This window comes from Ochotona curzoniae, unplaced genomic scaffold, assembly GCF_017591425.1.
Source record: "Ochotona curzoniae isolate NIBS_2020 unplaced genomic scaffold, NIBS_Ocur_1.0 patch49, whole genome shotgun sequence".
Taxonomy (NCBI): domain Eukaryota; kingdom Metazoa; phylum Chordata; class Mammalia; order Lagomorpha; family Ochotonidae; genus Ochotona; species Ochotona curzoniae.
Window position 1 is genome coordinate 760,271 of NW_024467027.1, and position 21,785 is coordinate 782,055.

General features: G+C 40.5%; 1 protein-coding gene across 1 annotated transcript; it reads left to right on the plus strand.

Annotated features, from left to right (window-relative positions):
- Nucleotides 1-20,611: 20,611 nt before the first annotated feature.
- LOC121168068 (putative vomeronasal receptor-like protein 4) lies at nucleotides 20,612-21,538 on the plus strand. The gene has a single exon (XM_040997838.1). The coding sequence runs from the start codon at nucleotides 20,612-20,614 to the stop codon at nucleotides 21,536-21,538; it is 927 nt and encodes a 308-aa protein (XP_040853772.1).
- Nucleotides 21,539-21,785: the final 247 nt, after the last annotated feature.

The following is a 21,785-nucleotide window of genomic DNA, read 5'->3' on the forward strand; positions in this document are numbered from 1 at the left end:
AGGCTGGTGGCCACGAAGACGACAGTGGTACCTGACAGATCCTGGCTCAGCTCGCACTCAGAGCCTTTGGATGTCAAAGGGATGAATGGGGCACAAGGCCCTGCCATGCCCTCTGGCCTTGAGTGTTCTTCACCTCACAAGGGTGCTGCCTGGAGCCCATCCAATAAGCTGATGGCTGGAGCGTGACATTCACCTGACCACGGTCAATAGCACTCTGATGGAAAGCTTGCTAAAAAGTGCCAACAATTCAAACACTAGGCCTCCCTTTATTTTGGGCTGGAACCTTGAACAGTGTGAAAGAGTCATTAGTGTCAATCTGGTTCAATGTAGAATGCACGATTAGCCAGAATACAGATGGCATCTCCTGGGAGTTCACAAAAAAAAAAAAAAAATTGGTTATGGGAAATAATAGTCGAATCAAAATAATTTTAAAATCAAAAATCTAGGGTATTATTCTGTGATGGAAGTAAGCTAATGCTCTGTCTAAGACATAGTTAATTCCTAATTGGTTACTGAATCCTGGCTTCTGTGGAAATGAGATCTACAAAATTATGAAGACTGTGATAATGAATAATAGGATGAAATAAAGTGCAAAGAACTGGATAAGAATTGCCTTGTCTATTGGAAAAAACATTTTTTTTTGTTTTTTTTGTTTTTATATTGTTATTAACATTGTATTATGTGATACAGTTTTATAGGCACTGGGGATTCCCCCCACCCCTCCTACATCCCTCCCCCCATAGTAGATTCCTCCACCTTGCTGCATAACCTCAGTTCAAGTTCAGTTGAGATTCCTTCATTGCAAGCATATACGTAGCATAAAGTCCAGCATCTTATTGTCCAGATAAGTTCAGTGGCCTCTTGGGGAGACCTTCTATGGTCTGAAGGTAGAGATAACAGAGTAAAGATCCGGTCAGTTAAAAGCCCCAACAAAACCTCAGTATCAATATACAACATTATGGAATTAATTGACATAGTATTGAGTAAAAAATATGTTAAAAATAATGCAAGTTCAATTCTTCAAAACATCTGGGTTGAGACAGTATCAATGACAGGTTCAAAAAATAACAAACAACCAAGCAAAAATTACAGGTTAAATCAAGGCAAACATGTGGTATCTAACCTTTTGGGCTTCACTCATTTCCCTTAGCATTATAGTTTCCAGTTGGGCCCATTTAGCCACAAAGAACTGCATTTTGTTTTTTTTTTTAATAGCTGAGTAGTATTCCATGGAGTAGATGAACCAAAGCTTTTGTATCCAATCTTCTGCTGATGGGCATTTCGGTTGCTTCCATGATTTTGCAATTACTGATTGTGCTGCTATGAACATAGGGGTGCATGTTGGTTTGTCGTGAAACAGGTGTTTTGGATATATTCCTAGGAGTGCTATTGCTGGGTCATATGGTATGCAGATTTTGAGTTGTTTAAGTGTTCTCCATACTGATTTCCATAAAGGCTGTACCAACCTGCAGCTCCACCAGCAGTGGAGTAGGGTTCCCTTTTCCCCCCGCATCCTCGCCAACAAGTGTCATTGGTGTTCTTTTTTATGTGGGCCAATCTTACTGGTGTTAGGTGGTACCTCATCGATGTCTTAATTTGGATTTCCCTTATTGCCAGGGAACTGGAGCATTTTTTCATATGTTTGTTTGCCATTTGGGCTTGTTCCTTTGTGAAATGTTTGCCCATTTCCCGAGCCCATTTCTTGACTGGCTTTTTTGTTTTGGTTTTTTGGTTGTTTTGGAGTTCTTTGTATATTCTGGAAATTAGCCAGTGATCTCCTACATAGTGCGCAAAGATCTCCCATTCTGTGGGTTGCTTTTTTACTTTGCTGATTGTTTCCCTTGCTGTACAGAAGCTTCTTAGTTTGATGAGGTCCCATTTGTTTATTCTGTTCTTAATTGCTATTGCTTTTGGTGTCCTTCTTAGAAAGTCAGGACCTACTCCTAGGTCTTGCAGGGTATTTCCTACATTTTCTTCCAAGAGTTTGAAGGTTTCTGGATGTAGGTTTAGGTCTTTTATCCATGTAGATTGGATCTTAGTGTATGGTGATAGATGTGGGTCTATCTTTTTGTGTCTGCAGGCTATCAGCCAGTTGTCCCAACAACATTTACTGAAGAGGCCTTCCCATTTGCTTGGACTGTCGTTGGTCTTTTTGTCAAAGATTAATTGGCTGTATCTGTGTGGGTTCCCTTTTGGTGCTTCTATTCTGTTCCATTGATCTTCCTCTCTATCTTTGTGCCAGTACCAGGCTGTTTTGATAACCACTGCTCTATAGTATGTCCAGAGGTCTGGAACTGTGATTCCCCCTGCTAACTTCTTATTCTTTAGGATGGTTTGAGCTATTCGCAGTTTTTTGTGTTTCCAGATGAATTTTTGAATCATTGTGTCTAGTTCTTTGAAGAATGTTTTGGGCAATTTGATTGGCATTGCATTGAAAGTATACATTGCTTTTGGTAATATAGACATTTTAATGATGTTGATTTTACCTATCCAGGAGCATGGGATGTTATTCCATCTTTTGAGGTCTTGTTCAATTTCTTTTTTGAGTATTTTGTAGTTTTCTTCGAATAGGTCTCCTACTCTTTTAGTTAGATTTATTCCCAGATACGTCATACTTTTCTCCACTATTTTGAATGGTATCTTGCTGGTTAGGTCTTTTTCCAATTTGGGGCTGTTTGCGTACACAATGGCTGTTGATTTTTGTTCATTAATTTTGTACCCTGCCACTCTGCCAAACTCTTGTATAAGCTCTAGCAGGTTCTGTATTGAGTCTCCTGGCTTTTCTATGTACAGGATTATGTCATCTGCCTATAGTGAAAGCTTGACTTCTTCGTTTCCTATACGTATGCCTTTGATTTCTTTTTCTTGTCTTATGGCCTCTGCAAGTACCTCCAGGACTATGTTGAATAGCAGTGGAGATAGTGGGCATCCTTGTCTTGTTCCAGATCTCAGCGGGAAGGGTTCTAACTTTTCTCCATCCAGTATGATACTGGCGTTGGGATTTTCATAAATTGCTTTGATTATGCTGTGGATTCTTCCTTCTATGCCTACCTTGGTTAGAGTTTTTAGCATGAAGAGGTGTTGGGTCTTGTCAAAAGCTTTTTCTGCGTCTATTGATACTATTATGTGGTTCTTGTTTTTTAGCTTTTGGATGTGATGTATCACATTTATGGATTTCCGAATGTTGAACCATCCTTGCTTTCCAGGGATGAATCCTACTTGATCTGGATGGATGATCTGTCTGATGATTTTTTGAATTCTATTGGCTAGGATTTTGTTGAGAATTTTAGCACCAATGTTCATCAGCGAGATAGGTCTGTAGTTTTCTTTCTCTGATGGTTCTCTATCTGGTTTTGGGATTAAGGTGATGTTGGCTTCATAGAATGAGTTTGGAAGGGTTGCTTCCTTTTCTATTGTTTTGAAGAGTTTGTAGAGGATTGGGGTTAGTTCTGTTCGGAATGTTTTGTAGAATTTTGTAGTGAAACAGTCTGGGCCTGGGCTTTTCTTTGTTGGGAGATCCTTGATGACTGTTTCAATCTCTACCTCGGTTATGGGTTTATTTAATTCTTCAGTTGCCTCCGGACTGAGTTTTGGTAAGTGGTGGAGGTCTAAGAACTTTTCCATTTCTTGGTGGTCCTCTAATTTATTGGAGTACAGTTCTTTGTAGTAATTTCTAATTATTTTCTTAATGGTTGCAGTGTCTGTTGTTATGTTGCCTTTTTCATCTTTAATGCTGTTGATTCTCGCTTTCTCTTGTTGTTTTTTGGTCAGTCGGGCCAGTGGAGTGTCTATTTTGTTTATTTTCTCAAAAAACCAACTTTTTGATTTGTTGGTATTATGTATAGTTTTTGATTTCTATTTGCTTTATCTCCTCCCTTGTTTTGATGATTTCTTGTTTTCTATTGTGTGTGGGACTCTTCTGTTGCTGTTTTTCCAGCTCCTGGAGGTGTGTGGTTAGTTCCTGTATTTGGTGTCTTTCTTGGGCCTTGACATGGGCTTCGATTGCGATGAGTTTACCCCATAGCACTGCTTTGGCGGTGTCCCACAAGTTTTGGAATGTTGTATCAGAGTTTTTATTGGTTTCCATAAACTTTTTGATTTCATCTTTAATTTCTTCTCTGACCCATTGTTCGTTTAATAGCATATTGTTCAACTTGCAAGAGTGTCTATATTTCCTGGGGAGTTTTGAGTTGTTGATTTCCAGTTTCATCCCATGGTGGTCTGAGAGGGTACATGGTATGATACTAATGTTTTGGAAGTTATTTAGATTCGCTTTGTGTCCTATCATGTGGTCGATTCTGGAGAAGGTGCCATGCACCGCTGAGAAGAATGTATAGTCTGTGGCCTTAGGATAAAAAGTTCTATATATGTCTACTAAGTCCAGTTGTTCTATTGTTTGTGTGAGCTCTGTTGTTTCTTTGTTGAGTTTTTGTTTCGTAGACTGGTCCATTGATGTTAAAGGCGTGTTGAGATCGCCTACAAGAATTGTGTGGGTATCTATGTCTTCCCTTAAGTCTGTAAGTAATTGCTTTATGTAACTAGGTGCGTTGAGATTTGGTGCATAAACATTAATGATGGTGATTGCTTCTTGATGGATCATTCCTTTCACCAGTATAAAATGGCCTTCCCTGTCTCTTTTGATGTTAGTTAGATTGAAATCTATCTCGTCTGAAATTAGGACAGCTACCCCAGCTTTTTTTTTCTCTTCCATTGGCATGAAATATCTTTTTCCATCCCTTCACTTTCAGTTTCTTTGCATCTTTTCTGGTTAGATGTGTTTCTTATAGGCATCAGATACTTGGGACCTGTTTGATGATCCATTCCATTAATCTGATTGGTGAATTTAGACCATTTGTGTTGAGAGTTAAGATTGAGAGGTTGCAATTTTGCCCTGCCGTGCGAGTGTGTTTTGTGTGTGTTGTTGTCTGTGTAATTGCCCTTCCTTGTGTGGGCTTTAGTTTGGAGACCTTCCTGTTTGCCATCTTTGTTTATGGTTTGCCTCCTTTTTTTTTCTGGATTTAGCACATTTCTAAGGAGATTTTGTAGAACTGGTTTTGTGTTGACATATTCTTCTAGTTTTTCCTTGCTATGGAAGTATCTGATTTCATTCTCATATATAAATGAGATCTTTGCTGGGTATATTATTCTTGGTTGACAGTTGTTTTGCTTCAGGATTTGGAAAATCTCTGTCCATTCTCTCCTTGCTTGTAGGGTCTCTTCAGAGAGGTCAGCAGTGATTCTGATGGGTTTTCTCCTGTATGTGATCTTTTCTCTGCTTCGTACTTGTCTCAAGATTCTTTCTTTGACTTCATTGGAGTAGAACTTGAGTACCATGTGTCTGGGTGAAGATCTCTTTGGGTCATGTCTGTTGGGAGTTCTCTGTCCGTCTTGTATGTGGGTTGGATTCATGTTCCAAGTGTTTTGGAAGTTTTCCTGTATAATTTCGTCGAGCACCATTTGCATTCCTGATTCTCTTTCCACTCCTTCGGGAAGGCCCATGATCCGAATATTCGATTTTCTGAGGTGATCTTTCATTTCTTGTATCATTTTATTAGCTTTGTTGAGGCTTGTCTCCAGCTGTTTAACGAGCTGGGTATCTGCATTACGTGTGTCTTCAGTTTCAGAGATCCTTTCTTCTGCTGTATTTATTCTGTTGGTCAAACTTTGCATTTTAAATTCCATGTCAGTCATTTTGGTTTTGACTTGTTGTATTTCTGTGACTATTTTGTTCTTGAAGTCTTCCCACTTCTTCTCATGGTCTCTGACGAATTTTATCATTATTTTTTTAAATTCCTTGTCTGGTACATCTTCCATGTCTTCATCTCGCATCTCCGATATTGGTAATGGCTTTTGGCCCTCATTTTTTGTGTGCTGGCTCCCTCCAATGAGTTGTTGCTTTTTCTGATGCTTTTTTCTCATTGTACTATTTTTTTCCCACTCTCCGGGTGGGTTGTTGTGTTTCCTGCTTGCTTTCTCTGGATTGCTAAGTTGCGTGATTCTTCTTGGTTGCTCCGTGTTTAGGGACGCTTCAAGCACTCTTCTCTGCACGTTTCTGGTCTTCTGCTCTTCCCTCAGCTATCTTTCGTCCCTCTTTTACCACGTCCTCCTCTATGCCTGCCCTTCTTGGTCAGCCTGCTTCTATTTCCTCAGTTAGGTATTGCCTTGTGTGTACCAATAGGGATAGAGTGTGGATGAGAGACTTTGTAGGCTTGGGTTTCTTGTCTTTGCTCTGGGTGGGTATAGAGTGTGCGGTTCCACACCCTGCTATACTCTCACAAATGTACTCCCCTGTTGGGAGACACGCTTCTGTGGCCTGCTTGCCTGTGCCTCCACCCAGGTCAGCAGACTCTATTGAGCAGTGCCTTGCCAATAGAGTTAAAGCTGAGTACAGCACAGCAGGTTCCGTGGGCCAGGCCCTAGCGCGAGGCCGCTCCACCTGCTACCCTAGTCCAAAGGCGCCATCCCACCGTGAGGCGCAGGGTCGTCTCCCTCCAAGCCTGCCAGCCCGTGACCCCGCCTGGCCCAGCTAGCCGTGCGGAGCAGGAGCAAGGCAGGGGGTTTCACCGCAGCTTCCAGCAGCCCGTGGCTAGGAATTCACAGCCCTGAGCTGGCCTGGGACAGCCTGGTGCGCCCCGGTCCAGTTAGGGCCCCTGCAGCGTTCTCGGAAAGGCATCTTAGCACTGCAGAACACACCGTTGTGGTCCGCTCACCCGCGAAACAGTGCCCCGCCTCTGGGCTAAGAGCTGAGCCTGGCAGGGGGTTCCGCCTAAGCTTGGAATTTGCAGCCCCAAGCTGGGTTAGGAGAGCTGGTCTCCGCTGGAGTTTCCAGTTGCCTGCAGCTTGAAATCCGCAGCACGGAGCTGGGTCAGAAAAGCTTGGGGTGTCAAGGCCTAGTGAAGATTCCCGCTGAACTCACTCAGACGTGTTCCCCAGCTGTAAAGTGCACAGCTGTGTCCCTTCTAGCCCTCACCTCCATCTGGGTTGGCTGACTCTGAGGTGCGGTACTCCTCTTCTGGGGATCAGGCCCAGCACAGCAGGAAACCCGGCAGCTAATCCACAGTTTGGAGCTGAGTTTCTCTGACCCAGTCTCTGAGAGTGGCTCCAGCCCCCTCTGCACTCTCTCAATGGTGCTGAGCTGTTGGCGGGCGTTCTGCTGGGGCCCCCTCCCCTGCTTGTCCTCAACCTCTGCAGGGGTTTATGGCCCCTATGTTCAAACCTGTAGCCACCCTTAGGGTTACTGGGGCTCCAGTAGTCTGTGGCTCCTGCTGGCGCGGGAGCTTGCTTCTGCAGTTGTCTTTGTCCTTCCTGGGTCGGCCAAGACTGCGCAGCCCACCTTCCCCCTGTGTGGGACTGCCACTCACCAAGTCTTGCGCAGCGTGCTGTCTTTTCTTTCTTTTTCTGACTGTCCCTGCAGGCTGAGTTGATCTTCTTACTTCAGTGCAGTCTAGTGTCTTTCCCACTCCTCTCCCTGCAATTCTGTGTCTCCTGGTTTGTTCCTCTGCTGGATCGGTCCTTCTCTCTTTGTTCTCCACCTTATACCAGCTCCTCGAGGTCGGCCATCTTTTTTGATCTTGGAAAAAAATTTTCTGAGTTATTTTGAGTTCTCATAATAGTATATAGCCTGTCAAGATAATTGCTATAGCATCATAATAAATATCAGGGACACATTTTGTCTTTATTGTGAAATATCTTACTTGAGTTTATTATGGTGTGTTCAGGTGGTTTCCAGTTACTTGTTGGGTATATCCAAGGCATCATTAATGTGTTAGGCTGGTGTTAGAATATATTCTCAGATGTTCCAGTGGCCTGCTCTATCTGCTCAAGCTGAACCATGATAGATAGCAAGACAGAATATCAGCATGAACAGCACCCTATGAATTGGGTCCTAAGACACCAAGGTAAGAATTTGCCAAAAATTTCCAGGATGCATCTTCTGATGGGCATACTTTTTTTATTTTATCTCTTCTAAGTGATGGCTTAAGCAGGGGGTCTCCCTTCTACTTAACAGTGATAGGATAGAATCTCTCAGACTGTTGTTAACATATATTTCAGAAAACATGCTTGGCAGACTTTATCTATTTCGGCATTAAGAGATCCATGAATCAGCACTCAAAACTAGAAAAGTTTCAGAGAATTCCATTTATCAGTCTGAATATGAAGCCAAAACAAATGTATTAATTGATTAGGTACAATTAGTGTTTTGGTTTCAGTGTGTGTATTCTCGTGGAAACTCCTGTTTAGACGCTGATAATTAAGCTTAGTTTTGTGTCACTGTTATTTGTTTAAAACAGTTCAAATTCTAGTTCATACAATATTATGATATTATTACTTGCAGCTAATTCCTGCAACCTGGTTCTTTACGGTGAGCTGAAAACACCAGATGCAACAAGGTATCTTAGGAGGTTTATTCCAACAGGGTAGGAGTGGGGTGGAGGTAGTGGAGATCAGAGAGAAAAAAAGAAGATGGAGGCACCTGGGGCCCCTTACGTTCCCATAGGCCCGGGAGGTGTGGGGAGCAGGATTGGGAAGGACTGAGGGCAGGCCCCTGGGGATTGGTGCCTGCAGGTGAATGCCTAGGGATGAGTGGTGAGTGGGCTGGTTTGGGAGATTGGGGGGTGGAATTCACAGGTGTTACATCTGATTGGTGGATGGCTAGAGCAGTGCAAATTTCATGAGCTGTGAGGAAGAGGAAACGGCGCTGGGTCCAGGGTGGGATACTCAAATAACTCCTTACAGTCACTATTTACATTAGGCTTCAATCAGCTTCTGGAGGAACCTGCAGTGGTATAGCTGTCCTAACCCAAGAACCTCTACTATTACTTTGTTGTTTTTACATAGTAAAGGTTTAAGTTTGTGATTATCAATATATTGAAAATATGTCGTAAAATCAAAAGAAAAATAAGAAGGGAAGAACGGGGGAAGGAAATAAGAAACTGTTTATCATTATGCTCTTTAAATTGTATATGAACTCCTGCTATAAGCAAATGCCTAGGTTGCCTTGTATCTAGGCAAATGTTACAGCTGGCTTGCTTTCTAGGGCTAGTTCATGCCGGACTTGTGTTAATTATACCTGTGTCTTGGAATGGTTGCCTATTCTATTTTATTTTAAGAGAGGAGAGGGGCTAATGGTGGCATGCTGACAGGCACCAGTATACTGGCGGACAGGGTCTGAAGACCCATGTCAAAATGTGTGTGGGACTCAGGCAGGGGGACAGGGACCCAGGCCTGTATACCACACCACTAGAAGACCAGATTTGGGGATCTGCATGCTAGTAAGCATGGTAACTATGGATTCTAAAGGGCAGGGGATATGGAGATGTGTAAAAGGGAGTACTACTGAGGGAGAACATTAGCACTGAGAAGTGACTTCTAGGTGGTTTATACCAACCAGGCTCTGCACTTGCACCTAACTGAGTGGGATAGCATTGGCTTGTTTGGAAGAGAGAACCTGGGGAGCCTTTCTGGGTCAGACCAATGAACCTGCCCACGTGGGAGACCTGGGCTGGGATAGCTAATATAAACCACCACCTACTGGCACATATAAGAGTTGGGGCTGGGGAGCTGCCAGGTAGGACTAGTGCACAGTACCCACCAGTGGGTGTTAAGGCAGGGGGTAGGTGGGCTAAGTTATACTGGGCCATGCTACTAACTGGCACTCAAGAGAACTGTTTCTAGGGCAAGATTCTGTGTGGGATTTGTGGACTCACCCCTATGAAATTGTCACATTATATGGTTTTGCTCAAGAGCAGATTATGGTGATGGGCTGAGATGGGCATGACCAGGCAGGACTGGTCCAGGCTGCAGCACCTACAAGTGCACTCAAGAATTGGATGTGGGATGGGCCTGGCTGCAACATCCATGAGCACACCCAAAGGCCTAGACTACAGGGCAGACTCTCCCTAGCTCCCATTGGGACACATGAGATGTGGGTCTGGGAGTAGATTTGATGTGGCAAATTGGGAGCTGCCTTGGAGGGCTGTAATGCCCAGTAGTGAATATGTGATTCAGAGCTGGGTGTTGCTCAGCTTTGGCAAGGCTGCTCCACTTGTTGCCTACTGTGTGGGTTGGCTGTGGGGTGGGGGAGGGAGAGGAGTATGTTCAAAGCATCATCAGGATGGAGAGTAGGACATGTTGGGCTATGCTGTCACACCTACCACTTCACACAAAACATTAAGATGAAGGCAAACTGGGCAGAACTAGGCTGTAGCACACATCAGTGAAAGTTGGTGCTAGCGGTAGGCTCTGCCAGCACAGTCTGCAGCATCTAATGGCTAAAGCCAATACAGAGGATTGATCATGTTGGGCAGGATTAGATAATATTTGGCATGTGCAAGATCTCAGACTGGCAGTGTGCCTTGTTGGGGAACTAAGGGGATGTCCCAGCTGGGCTGTGATTTCCACTGGTGAACATGACAGCTGGAATGGAGGTGGCAAACTAGACTGACATGTCTGGAGTATCTCTTGGCATGGGTGTGATTGGTTATTAGTGCCTGTTGGCCCTTGTGAGAGACAGGATGGGTGTAGGGCAGAGTATGCTATGTCTCAGCATGCACTGAACTGCGTCAGAGACAGTGTCTGGGGGGTGAGTCAGGCAAAGCTGGTCTGTAGTACCCAGCAGTAAGAGCCAGAGTGAATGCTGGCCAGTTGCGCAGGCTGCTATACTTGCCAGTACAGTAGGTGAGCCAAGTCAGGCTGGGCCAAGAAACAACCAGCATGTGTGAGATGTTTAACTGGACAGTGACCTGATAGAAGAGCTTGGGGAACTCCTCTTCCAGGATGCAGTCTCTCTTGGTGATCACAAGAACCAATGCTGGAAACAACCCAGATTTGTGCAGGTACTTGCTGGCACATGTGGGTCAGATATGGGGTTGGCTTGTTGCAGGCTAACTCACAGAATACACTGGTGGATGTTAAATCTAGGACAGGACATTGGGCAAGCCTGCTTTGGCTGCAGCACCAGACAGTTCAGATTTGGGTTGGTATGGGAGCTGGTTGGGCTGGGCTAGGCTGTAGCACCAGATGACAAATATGGAAGTGTGGTAGGTCAATCAGATTGGGCCACAATATCTGCTAGTACACATACAGCCTGGTATGTGTATGTGTGTCAGTGGGTGGGGGAACTTGGTGAGCCCAGGTGGGAAACTATAGAGCTCTTCTGCTGGGCCACTACTCCTGTTCATGTGTGTAAAATCTGGGATTGGGGCTCATGAGTGTAAGATCTGGGATTGGGGCAAACCTGGCTTGACAGTGCTACAAATCTGATTGGTCTAAACTTGAGCTGAGTTACAGGGGGATCCGGTTCAGGCTAAGCACCCATATGCACTGGAACATGCATGATCCAGAATAACTTCAGGCTGGTTAAGTTCTACTGCAGCCACATCAGCTGGCAACTGCCAAGATTTGGGACAAATCCTACCAGGTTTCACCACAGTACCACCTGGAAAGTATAAGATCTGGTCCAGGAGTAGGCTTAGTAGGGTAACTGTGGGAAACTATCTGATAGGCTGCAGCTGCCACCAGTAAGCATAAGAACCAGGGCTACGCACATGCCCAGTTCTACAGCTGGTAGCACGAAAAGGCATAAATGTGAGCTTGATAGAGTGGTTGGTTTTACTTATCTTGACTGTGGCACCCATTGGTTTGAATGAGAGCTGAATGGGATGCATGATGGACGGGACAATTCAGCTAGACGTAGTAGCATATGCAAGAACTGGGGCTGGGATAGGCATTGGGGGGGGGTGTCTTAGGGGATTGTTCCAATTAGGCTGCAGTTCCTGCTTTTGTATGTGAAGGCTGGGTGTTTGGTGGGTAGGGTTAAGCTGCATCACAACATTTGTGGGTGTGTGTATGTGTTGGGATTGGGGACAGAACTCAATGGGTGACTGCCACTATCAACATGTGCTGGATGATTTGGGTGACAGACAAAACTGGACCTGCATTGCCTGACACACACTGAGTCAGGTCTGGAGTCACCTAAGGAGATATTTTTGGGGATTCCCCCTCTAACTGGACCACTGAACTCAAAATTCCAACCCTGAGGAAAATCACTGGATCTGTGGTCTGACCATAAAATGCATGTGTCAGAACTAGACCTCCTCAGTTGATGAAGCCTACGCAGTAGAATCTTGATAGTTGTACTTGATGGGCATGGTAGTTCACTGAGGCCTGCTGAGAGTGTCTACTACCATGGCAGAGTGGAGGGCAGAGCAAATTACACAACTCTCCCAGCCAAGCTTTCCCAGCAAGTATTTGGGTAAGTGGATACTCTAAGGTGGGCTATATCAGCCAATGGATCTTGGAAGGATTTCCTCATCCTTGGCACAACAAAATCCAAAGCAGCAGAGTAGGGTAGCTTTCTCCCCTTATCCATGCCAGCAGGTACTGTTGGTAGATTATTGAATGTAAGCCAATCTCACTGGAGTTAAGTGGGACCTGATTTTTAAAAAATTCTGATAGCTAGAGACCCTCAGCATTTTTTCATATGTCTATTAGCCATTTTAATTAGTTCATTTGAAAAATGTTTGTCCATTTTCTTCACCTATTTCTTAACAGGTTATTTGTTTTGCTGCCATTGAATTTCTGAAGCTCTTAATAAATCATGGATATTAGATTTTCCCTGATTCTCTTGGTTGCCTCTTCACTTTGCAGATCATTTCCTTTGTACAGAAACTTCATAGTAGGATGTAGGCCTATTTGTTTATCTTGGCTTTGAGTGCCTGTGCTTTTGGCAACTCACTGATTAAATCTCTGTCCTGGTTATTGGTCTGTTTCAATTACCAATTTCCTCATGACTTTTTTTTTGTTTTTTAGATTTCAAGTGTCCTAAAATCTATCCATGTCTTCTATTTCTTCTAATTTGTTAGTGTATAGTTTTGTGTAATAGTTTCTTTATTATTATTCTATGTGTGTTCAAGGGATCTGTTTATTCTGTTTGTATGATGAAAGGTTATGTAGTTATCAGTGAACTCCATTTGTTCTCTTGTCTGTGTGAGCTCTGTTGTTTCCTTGTTGAGTTTCCGTCTCATCGATCTATCCATTGAGGTAATTGGGATGTTAGGATTCTGACAGTTGCACAAGAATATATTTCTTTTTATAAATCCATTAATGTGTGTTTCAAATAGCTGGATACTGGTGCATTTGGTATGTATACACTTATTATGGTGATTCCTTCTTGCTGAATGGATCCTTTAATCATTATGTGTTGTCCTTATTCATCTCTTTTGCTTTTTTTCATTTTGAAAACTATCTTAGCTGATATAGGACTAGTTACATTGGCTCATTTTTCTTTTTCATAAGCCTGGAATAACCCTTTTTATACTTTCAGTTCTGTTGGTGAAATATATTTCCTGTAGGCAACAAATACATAGGTCTTATTGGTAAATACATTTGTTCAGTGAGTTTAATCCAGTTACATTCAGGGCTAACAACAATAAGTAGTGATTAGGTTCTGTAATTTAGCAGTGGGTCATTCATTGTATGATTTAGACTTCTTTATGTCATTTTATTAGGACATTCTCCATGTTTGCCTTGGTTTTGGTAGGTGCCATTCCTTTCCTCTGTATGTAACGCATCTTTAAGCACAACTGTAGGTCTAGTAGAGACCATTTCTTTTAGCTTTTGTTTGCTCTAGATGGATTTTCTTTCATTTTCAAAATAAAAGGATAAAGGTAAATTATTCTGGGTTGATAAATTGTTCCTCTAATGATGTGAAATAGGTCATTCCATTCTCTTTTGGCTTGTGACATTTTGACTGATTTTCATAAATAGAAGTTGTATGTGCTTATCTTAAAATTTTAGAAATTGATTAAAATTATGGTGTAAAAACTGAAAAAAAAGTTTCAATATTAGAATATATGCTCGGAGATGAGATTAAAGAATCATGTGGCAGTATGATTTGAATACAGTCTGAGAATACCCCTCATAGTTCCTGTGATGGATGCTTGGTCCTAGGTGGAGAAGGTGATGTGTTGAAATCTTTGAGATTAGATCTTAGTGTTGGGAGATTAGTTTATTAGGAAGGACCTCAATGGAAACAATTGACATCTCCTAAAATGAGTTCTCACAAGAGCATACTGTTCTATACAAAGGTGATGTACTTTCTAGGGTTCCTCTTCAAATTCTTCATTTGCTGCCAAATTTCAGCACCAAAATGGGGCCATCTTATGAGTATTACTTGGTGGTGTGCTGAAAACTGAACAAAAGGAAAGTATATACAGATTGCTTAGGCCAAGACTAAAATACAGGCACATTTCCTTGGTGGAGAGCAGTGTGCATTGCTGCATAGTAATGGTTTCCATCAATAAACACCATAATAGCTTCATTAAATGAATTGGCACAAATTCTTCCTTTACTGTTGTGTGTTAGATACTCCTGTACGTATTGGGAACAGAGTAGTAAATAAAACAGACACAAATCAATACTTTCCATTTCAGACTGACTGAGCTGTCATTTTCCTCTGGTATTCTTTCCCACACTTTCAGTCCATCCCAGGCTTTCCAATTTGATTAGCAATGCATAATAAATTAAAGTTTCAGGGATTATATCATCTCACAGGTAGCTATATTTGGGGATGCAGTGCTAAATGTTGAAATTTTTCTGCAGTAAAGTTTATTCTTGCAACAATTGTGTGTAATGGCAAAGCTGTGAGTATTTCCTTACACATTTAAAAGTTGCTGAAGAAGCAATTTTTTAGGGGTGGTTTGTAAGGTTTTTGACCTGGTGATAAGAACCTGATTGGTTTAGGAATACCATATCAAAGTCCATGAGTTATAGTGTTGTATATGATGCTTGTCTCTTAAAGGTGTAAGCAATGGGATCAATTAGTTTGGTCCTTACCTCCATGTAAAACATTGGATTAATCCTAGACCATACCTTTATCCTGTCACCTCCAGATATTAACATGTTTAAGTAATGAGCAAGTGAGTATAAACTCTATAACCTTCTCTCCGTGTCTAAAATGTGTTCTAAAATGTTAATTAGCTTGACTGGATAATTTTATACTGGAAACATGAATCAAATGACCACAACTCACTCTGTAAAAATACACAATTTACTGTTGTCAATTAAAACTGATTTATTAAATGCAATTCAAATGGCAGTAAGTCCTTTAGATAGCCTAAATATCAAGACAAATCTCATAACATGTATCCATCTACCCTTGAATATCCACCCCTGAAAGAATCAAAATGAAAGAAAAAATGCACAGTTAGTCTTTATCATATGATCCATTTCATTATGTTAAAAGGAAGGTTTTATATTCAAGATTTTGCATATTTCACATTATATCAGTCTTGGATTTCTTGTATTCAGGGATAATTTTGTCAGGACTTGAGAAATTTGTGCAAATGAAAATAGCTAGCAACTCAACTCTGTGAGTCTGTCAGTGAAGACTCAGCACATTTTGCTCCACAGCGGTCACCATCCCACACACGAAGCATTCATAGTTAACTGGGAATGGTGGGCCCATACAGCTCAGATGGGTAACTGTTCCAGACTGGATCAAAGAGGATACTCAGAAAGTTCTCCACAATGGACCCAAGAGTCAGAGATGTTGTGTGCATGTGTGTATATGCTTGTGAAGAGGAGAAATATCATCACTGAAATATCAGCAGTCATTGGATGCATCAAGGGTCCAAAGTTGTTGCTGCTCTAATCAGGTTAAGGACTCACTTTGAGGCAATTTACAACAAAGAGGTGGCTGGTGGGTACAGTTGGTAGAATCTAGTTCCTGCACTTCTCAGTATGTGGCATGAAAAAGAATTGTGATTGAAACTGGCAGAGGAGACTGAGGGAGAGTTGTCACAATACAGGAGACTGGGTGTGACATCTTCAAAAATATTGACCATGTTCTCTGTGCTGACCTTCATCTTCAGAAACTCACAACTAGAGTAAAGCAGGGGAAATATAGCCCACATTCTGCTACCAATGAGGACATCCAGGTTTAGAGATGTGTCCCCTGGAAGTAAGATATTACTTTTCCCAAGTAGGATTGGGACTGGATAGTTTCCTGATGAGCAAGTTTTTTGCTGTTTCACTGAGGAGTTGACCCACAAAAGGACCAGTCGGGAAGTCACCACAGGTCATATTGTGCAGTGGGGATATTTTGACAAGCCTTTTGTGGCATGTACATGTCCTAAAATCAAGTTTATTATTTTCCTTTGTTCTACTTGTAAGTACTGAGAGCAGACAACATGCCCAGGCAGGCCTGCTTTGGAGAAATCAGTCCACAGGTGAGAAGAGTCAAACCCAGCTGCTCTCTGTTGCTTCTCAGAAATCCAGGAAGTTTACTTTTTCCTTGGGGTGGCTATTATTCTAAGGATGTCAAGGACAGGTCTGATGTTGCTACAGTTGAAATGACAGTTACGGGTCTGGCGGGAGATGAACTGGTGTCATCAATTCCCTATAAGCACATCTTGAGGATTCATCTCACAATGCATTCACAACAGAGGCTTTGCTGCTAGAATGTCTTTCTCTGTGTCAGGTTCAGAATTCTCCAACAGCAGGTGAGTTCTGTAATGAAGCATGGTATTTTTCAGGGAAATGTTAGGAAATTCTCTGTTCTTTGCTTCTGTCTTACATGAATGAAATATTCAACTTAAAGTATTATATAACTAACCAATTGAATCATTTAAAATATACATGCATTTTGTTACAGATTTGAATTAATTGTGTTACATTTTCATTATTCTAATATAGCTTCAATTTAACATATTTAACTTAAATTTTACCTAATTAAATGGATTACATCTGAACTGATTCAGCTATGCTTTGCTGATATTTATTTTGTTCTTCAAAATTTAGAAAAATTTCAAGATATTTTAGAATGCTGGATTACTTTTCACTTCATAGTGAAAGCCATACAAATGTTGTTAATAATTATTAACATGGTTTTTGCAAGCAACCATGTAATTTCTCTTACAGTGTGTGTTGATAACATATTTTCAGTCATAAAATATCCATATTGTCTTCTATCATACATAAAATTTTTTTAAATTATTAGTTTAGATAATAATTGCACCACAGTAAACAGCATAAGATCAAATACTTCCTATTTATAAGATTTATTTTCTATTATTGCAAAAGTAAATTATAGACAGAAGCAACCCTGAAAGAAAGATATTCAGCCCCTAAATGGTCAAATGTTTGAAGAGGAGCTGACCTGAAGCCAGAAGCCAGGAGATTCTTCCGAGTTTCCCTCTGGGAGTAGAATTCCAAAGCTTTAGCCCATCCTCTGCTGCTTTACTTAGGCTGTAAGCATGGAGCTATAAGGGAAGTAGAGCATCTGGGACACACACTGGCACCAATTGAGATGTGGATACATGCATAGATTAACCATTTGAGCTGGTGCACCTGCCCTTCAAATGTTCTCTTCAAGTAAATTGTTTTAGTATTTAGCTTTCAAAAGCGACCAAATTGTAATATTGATAATATTGAAATTTCTACAAAATTGAGAGAAATAACTTATAATACATAATGGGAATGGTATATATGTTAGAAAAATGATCAACACCACTAATATTCCTCTTTTCCTTTAAAAGTTTTAACTTACATTTCATCTTAAAGACTTGTGTCTAAAAAGCACATTTTCAATTTCAATTTAGTTGCAAAGATATCAGAGGCTCCTCACTAGAATGTTCTGATTTGTTTAACAATGGTATTCTAGCATTTATGCATATTTAAAATGGAGGAAAAGCAGTGAACACACGAAACTGTTGTGAATAAAATGCAGCATGCTGAGGGATCATCCACTTTAGGGCTGCACAGGTATAAACACTGGAGATATGTAACACACAGAATGTCTGCTGATGTTTCCTCATACCATGGATCATGAAGTTTTACATTTTTCATTTTAAAACTTTGCATTCATGGATTAAGGAAGGTGCAAATCAAGTGCCCTGGACACAGTGGATTTGATTGGAGAAAAAGAAGCACAGAGCAGATTACTCATTTTTATACAAAATTCACCATTTAGTAGGATTAGGTGGGGGCTATCACTTCCTTACAGGAGTAATACACAGGTAGATGTGTGATTAGCCCTTAACACAATTTTATGCTGTCCTGGTTTCTACTTGATTCTGATGGTTTTAAAATGCACTTTTAGGGAGAATTTTTGGGCATCCCCTGATCATGTTTATGATTTCCTATAACCCCCTATAGTTTTCATCTCCTGCCTCTTCACTGAGAATTTTCTTATCTAATACTTTCTCACTGGTGGTGGAGATTAAATGTTTGAGATAATGCATCTGTATTTCAGCTGCATTAAAATCTGCATCCAAAACATTGATGGAACATTGCTGTAATAAGATTCCTTTAGGGGCTTGCCTTAGTTACTGTTCTGGAATTTGTCCATTTTATTAAAAATGTCCTTAGCTGGACCTAATCATGTTAGAAAAGATATTTATTTCCTTGATTCAGCCAGATGATTCAATTCCATCTATAAACTCTATAATCAGGCTCACATGTATCTTTTCATCCAAATTCTCATTACACTTCAATTTTGTGAATGATGTCGTGTATGTTAAATGCTACTCAAGAAATATGGTAAAACTTATGAGAAAGATATCACTTGTCTTTAGATATTATGAAAATAATATATTTTGTCATATATACCCATATACTTAAGTCTACATGGAATGCAAGTATCATTGTATATTCATTCATAAAATAACATTACGAGATATCACTCAGTACAACACTTTAATAATTGATACTGTAATCAAGAGGGGAAAAGATGGTTTATACTTATCATTTGGGGATAATCATTGTGGTTTAACTGCTACATCCAATTTGAATATAAATTCAAGTTCTGGTTGTTCATGTTCCTGATTCAACTCCCTGTTGTTAATGCACTTGAGAAGCAGTATTGAGGGCTAAAGTACTCGGACCTCCTATACACATGGGAGACCCAATGGAGTTCCTCAGCTATAATTTCAGCCAAGGTCAGCCACAACTTTTGTTGACACTTGGAGGAGTGAACTATTAGATGGAAGATTCTGTCTCTCCATCTTTGTGTCTCTTCTGTCTCTTTCTCTGCACTGATTTACATACTTGTATCTGTTCTCTTTTTGAAAGAATCATGTAAAAATATTTTTTTCTGTACAAACAAGTCATTGAGTTTGTGCAGAAAGCTTCTCACTGTTATTACACTTATTGTTTTATGTACATGTCTAGTTCAAGCTCAGGGATTTCATCCTTGATCTTTTGGTTCCTGGACCACTTAATTGAGGTGTTCTTCATCACAATCTATGATTACATAATTTTTGGAGTTTAATATGAAAGAATAAATCAATTGAACATTCTCCATAATTTCTGTCACCTGAGAGTTCCCTGGGGCATCAACTTCAGCCTCATGAACCCCAGGTTGTCACTTGCAGTGAAAATTGATGTGCACATTCACATTTTGGAAATGTTTACTTTGTACCAAGAAGAGCCAAATCCTGATCCATATAATAATTAAACTATAGGTGACCAAGCCAAACTTTCTCTAACTCAGGTATTTGAGATAAGCAGTATTTATTGCAGAGTCAATGGTTCTTCCATGAGGCCACTGCCAGATAACTCACACAGAAAATATAGGATACACAATTACCCTTGAAGCTAAAATAAGTAATAAATTGTATTTTGAGGTTTACACATATGATAAATGATATAAAGAAGTATCAGTTGTTAGATTATGAGGATTAAGGCAACTTTCAAAAGATATTATGTAAATATTTTATGTCACCTGTCAATGTTCAATCATAGTAACCAGATCTCTCATCACTGATTTGTATACTATCAAGAGTCTCAAGGAAAGACTATCAAGAAAAGAGTATCAAGGAAAAGAAAAGCATTTGATGATCTATTGAATCAAATTTGCTTCAGGACTTAGTGGACATGTACAGAATGAGGGCCCTGATATAGATAATTAACCAAATATTGAAATGCTAGAAGAAAATACTGGAACTCATATTCAGTCTGCTTTATGTTTTCACTGAATGGCTTATCATGTATGAAGAAAGCCAATACAAGTTTTATTCATAGATAACTAATGATTGCACTCATCTATTCCATGCTTAAATATATTACTGAAACTGAATTATTATGATTCTTCAAAAATGTCAATAGTCAATCACTTAGTTTTGTCCTGAATCCATGCTGTGCTGAGGGTGCACGTCCGTGTTTATGAAGCAAGTAGTTATCAGTTCTCATACACCAATGATTTTGATAACGAGTTTGAAGCTTTGAAGAAAATTCACCATTTCATCAACAATGCAATATGTGCTTTGTTAATTCATTCATGTCTTGTGGTTACAGAGGAATGCATGTTTTCTGCCAGTCACTATTGATTATAAGTTACTTATATGTGTGTTCAGAATATACTTCCAAAATTTTATGTGTGGGATATTAAAAAAGAGATTTTTATGTTGTAGTGTTTTCAAGGTGTTCAAAGGTGACAAAACATCACTTCTTGCAGAAAACCTAGTGCAGAAAATTCACTTTCAGGAAAGTGTATAGTTTAGGGCTCACTATAAATCAGTAGGTGAAATAAATGATGATTTCTGGTGGCTTTCATGACAAAAAGATCTGTGTTTTGTTTTATAGGTATTTAAAATGCATTCAGTAAGCTGAGATGAACAAGTTACCAATAATGTTTCTAAAAAATGTGTTTTTTGTCCAAGCTGGCATTGGAATCTTAGCTAATGTCCTCCTCCTCATCATCCACATCGTCACAATCCACCAGGTTCATAGGCCAAGGCCCACTGATATAACCACCTGTCACCTGGCTTTTGTTCACATAGTGATGCTCCTTACTACACTGGATATTTTATCTGAAGACATGTTCAAGTTGCTGAATTTTTCAAATGAATCAAAATGTAAGCTTGTGCTCTACGTGAGTAGAGTGGCTAGGGGTCTCTCCATCTCCACCACCTGTCTCCTAAGTATTATTCAGGTCATCACCATCAGTCCAAGCTCCTTCTATTTGTCAAGATTTAAACATCAACTGACACATTATATTGTCATTGCATTGTTCTCTTTTTGGTGCCTTAACTTGTCTTCCAGTAGCAACATGATCATCTATGCTGTAGCTCATTCTAACAGAACTAATCTACTCAATGTCAGTAAGTACTGCTCACTCTCCTCAATGAACTCTATCATCATGGCACTATATCTCATGCTTATGCTGTCCCAGAATGTCTTCTTTGTAGGAATCATGCTGTTCTCCAGCATGTACATGGTGATTTTCTTATGTAGCCATCAGAGGAAGTCTGAGTACCTTCACAACATGAGCATTTCCCCAAGAATCTCCCCAGCGAAAAGGGCCACCCGCACTGTCCTTCTGGTTGTGAGTTTCTTTGTGATTATGTACTGTGTGGATATCATCATCTCATCCTTCTCAGCCATATTGCATAAGTATGATCAGGTTGTCCTGGATATCCAGAGACTGGTGGGAAATGTCTATGCCACTGTCAGTCCTTTGGTGCTTATTAGTTCTCATAAAAGAGTGATTGATCTTCTGCAGAATGTGATTGATATGCTAAAAATCTTAGCAAATTGATGAAACAATGTAAACATGTAAATTCTTTCTTCAATTAAGTAATAAAAATTTACAATCCAGCATAAATATACAGATTTTAGTTGTATTTTTAAGTTACATCTTAATTTTTTGTTTGAAAACTGTCATTAACAAAGCATATGTGCCCCTCTCACTTCACATTTCTTCACTAATGGAAATTTCTGCCCCTTACTTTTTCCTCATATAATGAAGCAAGGTGTTTTCCATTATACTGTTTCATGAAGCTACT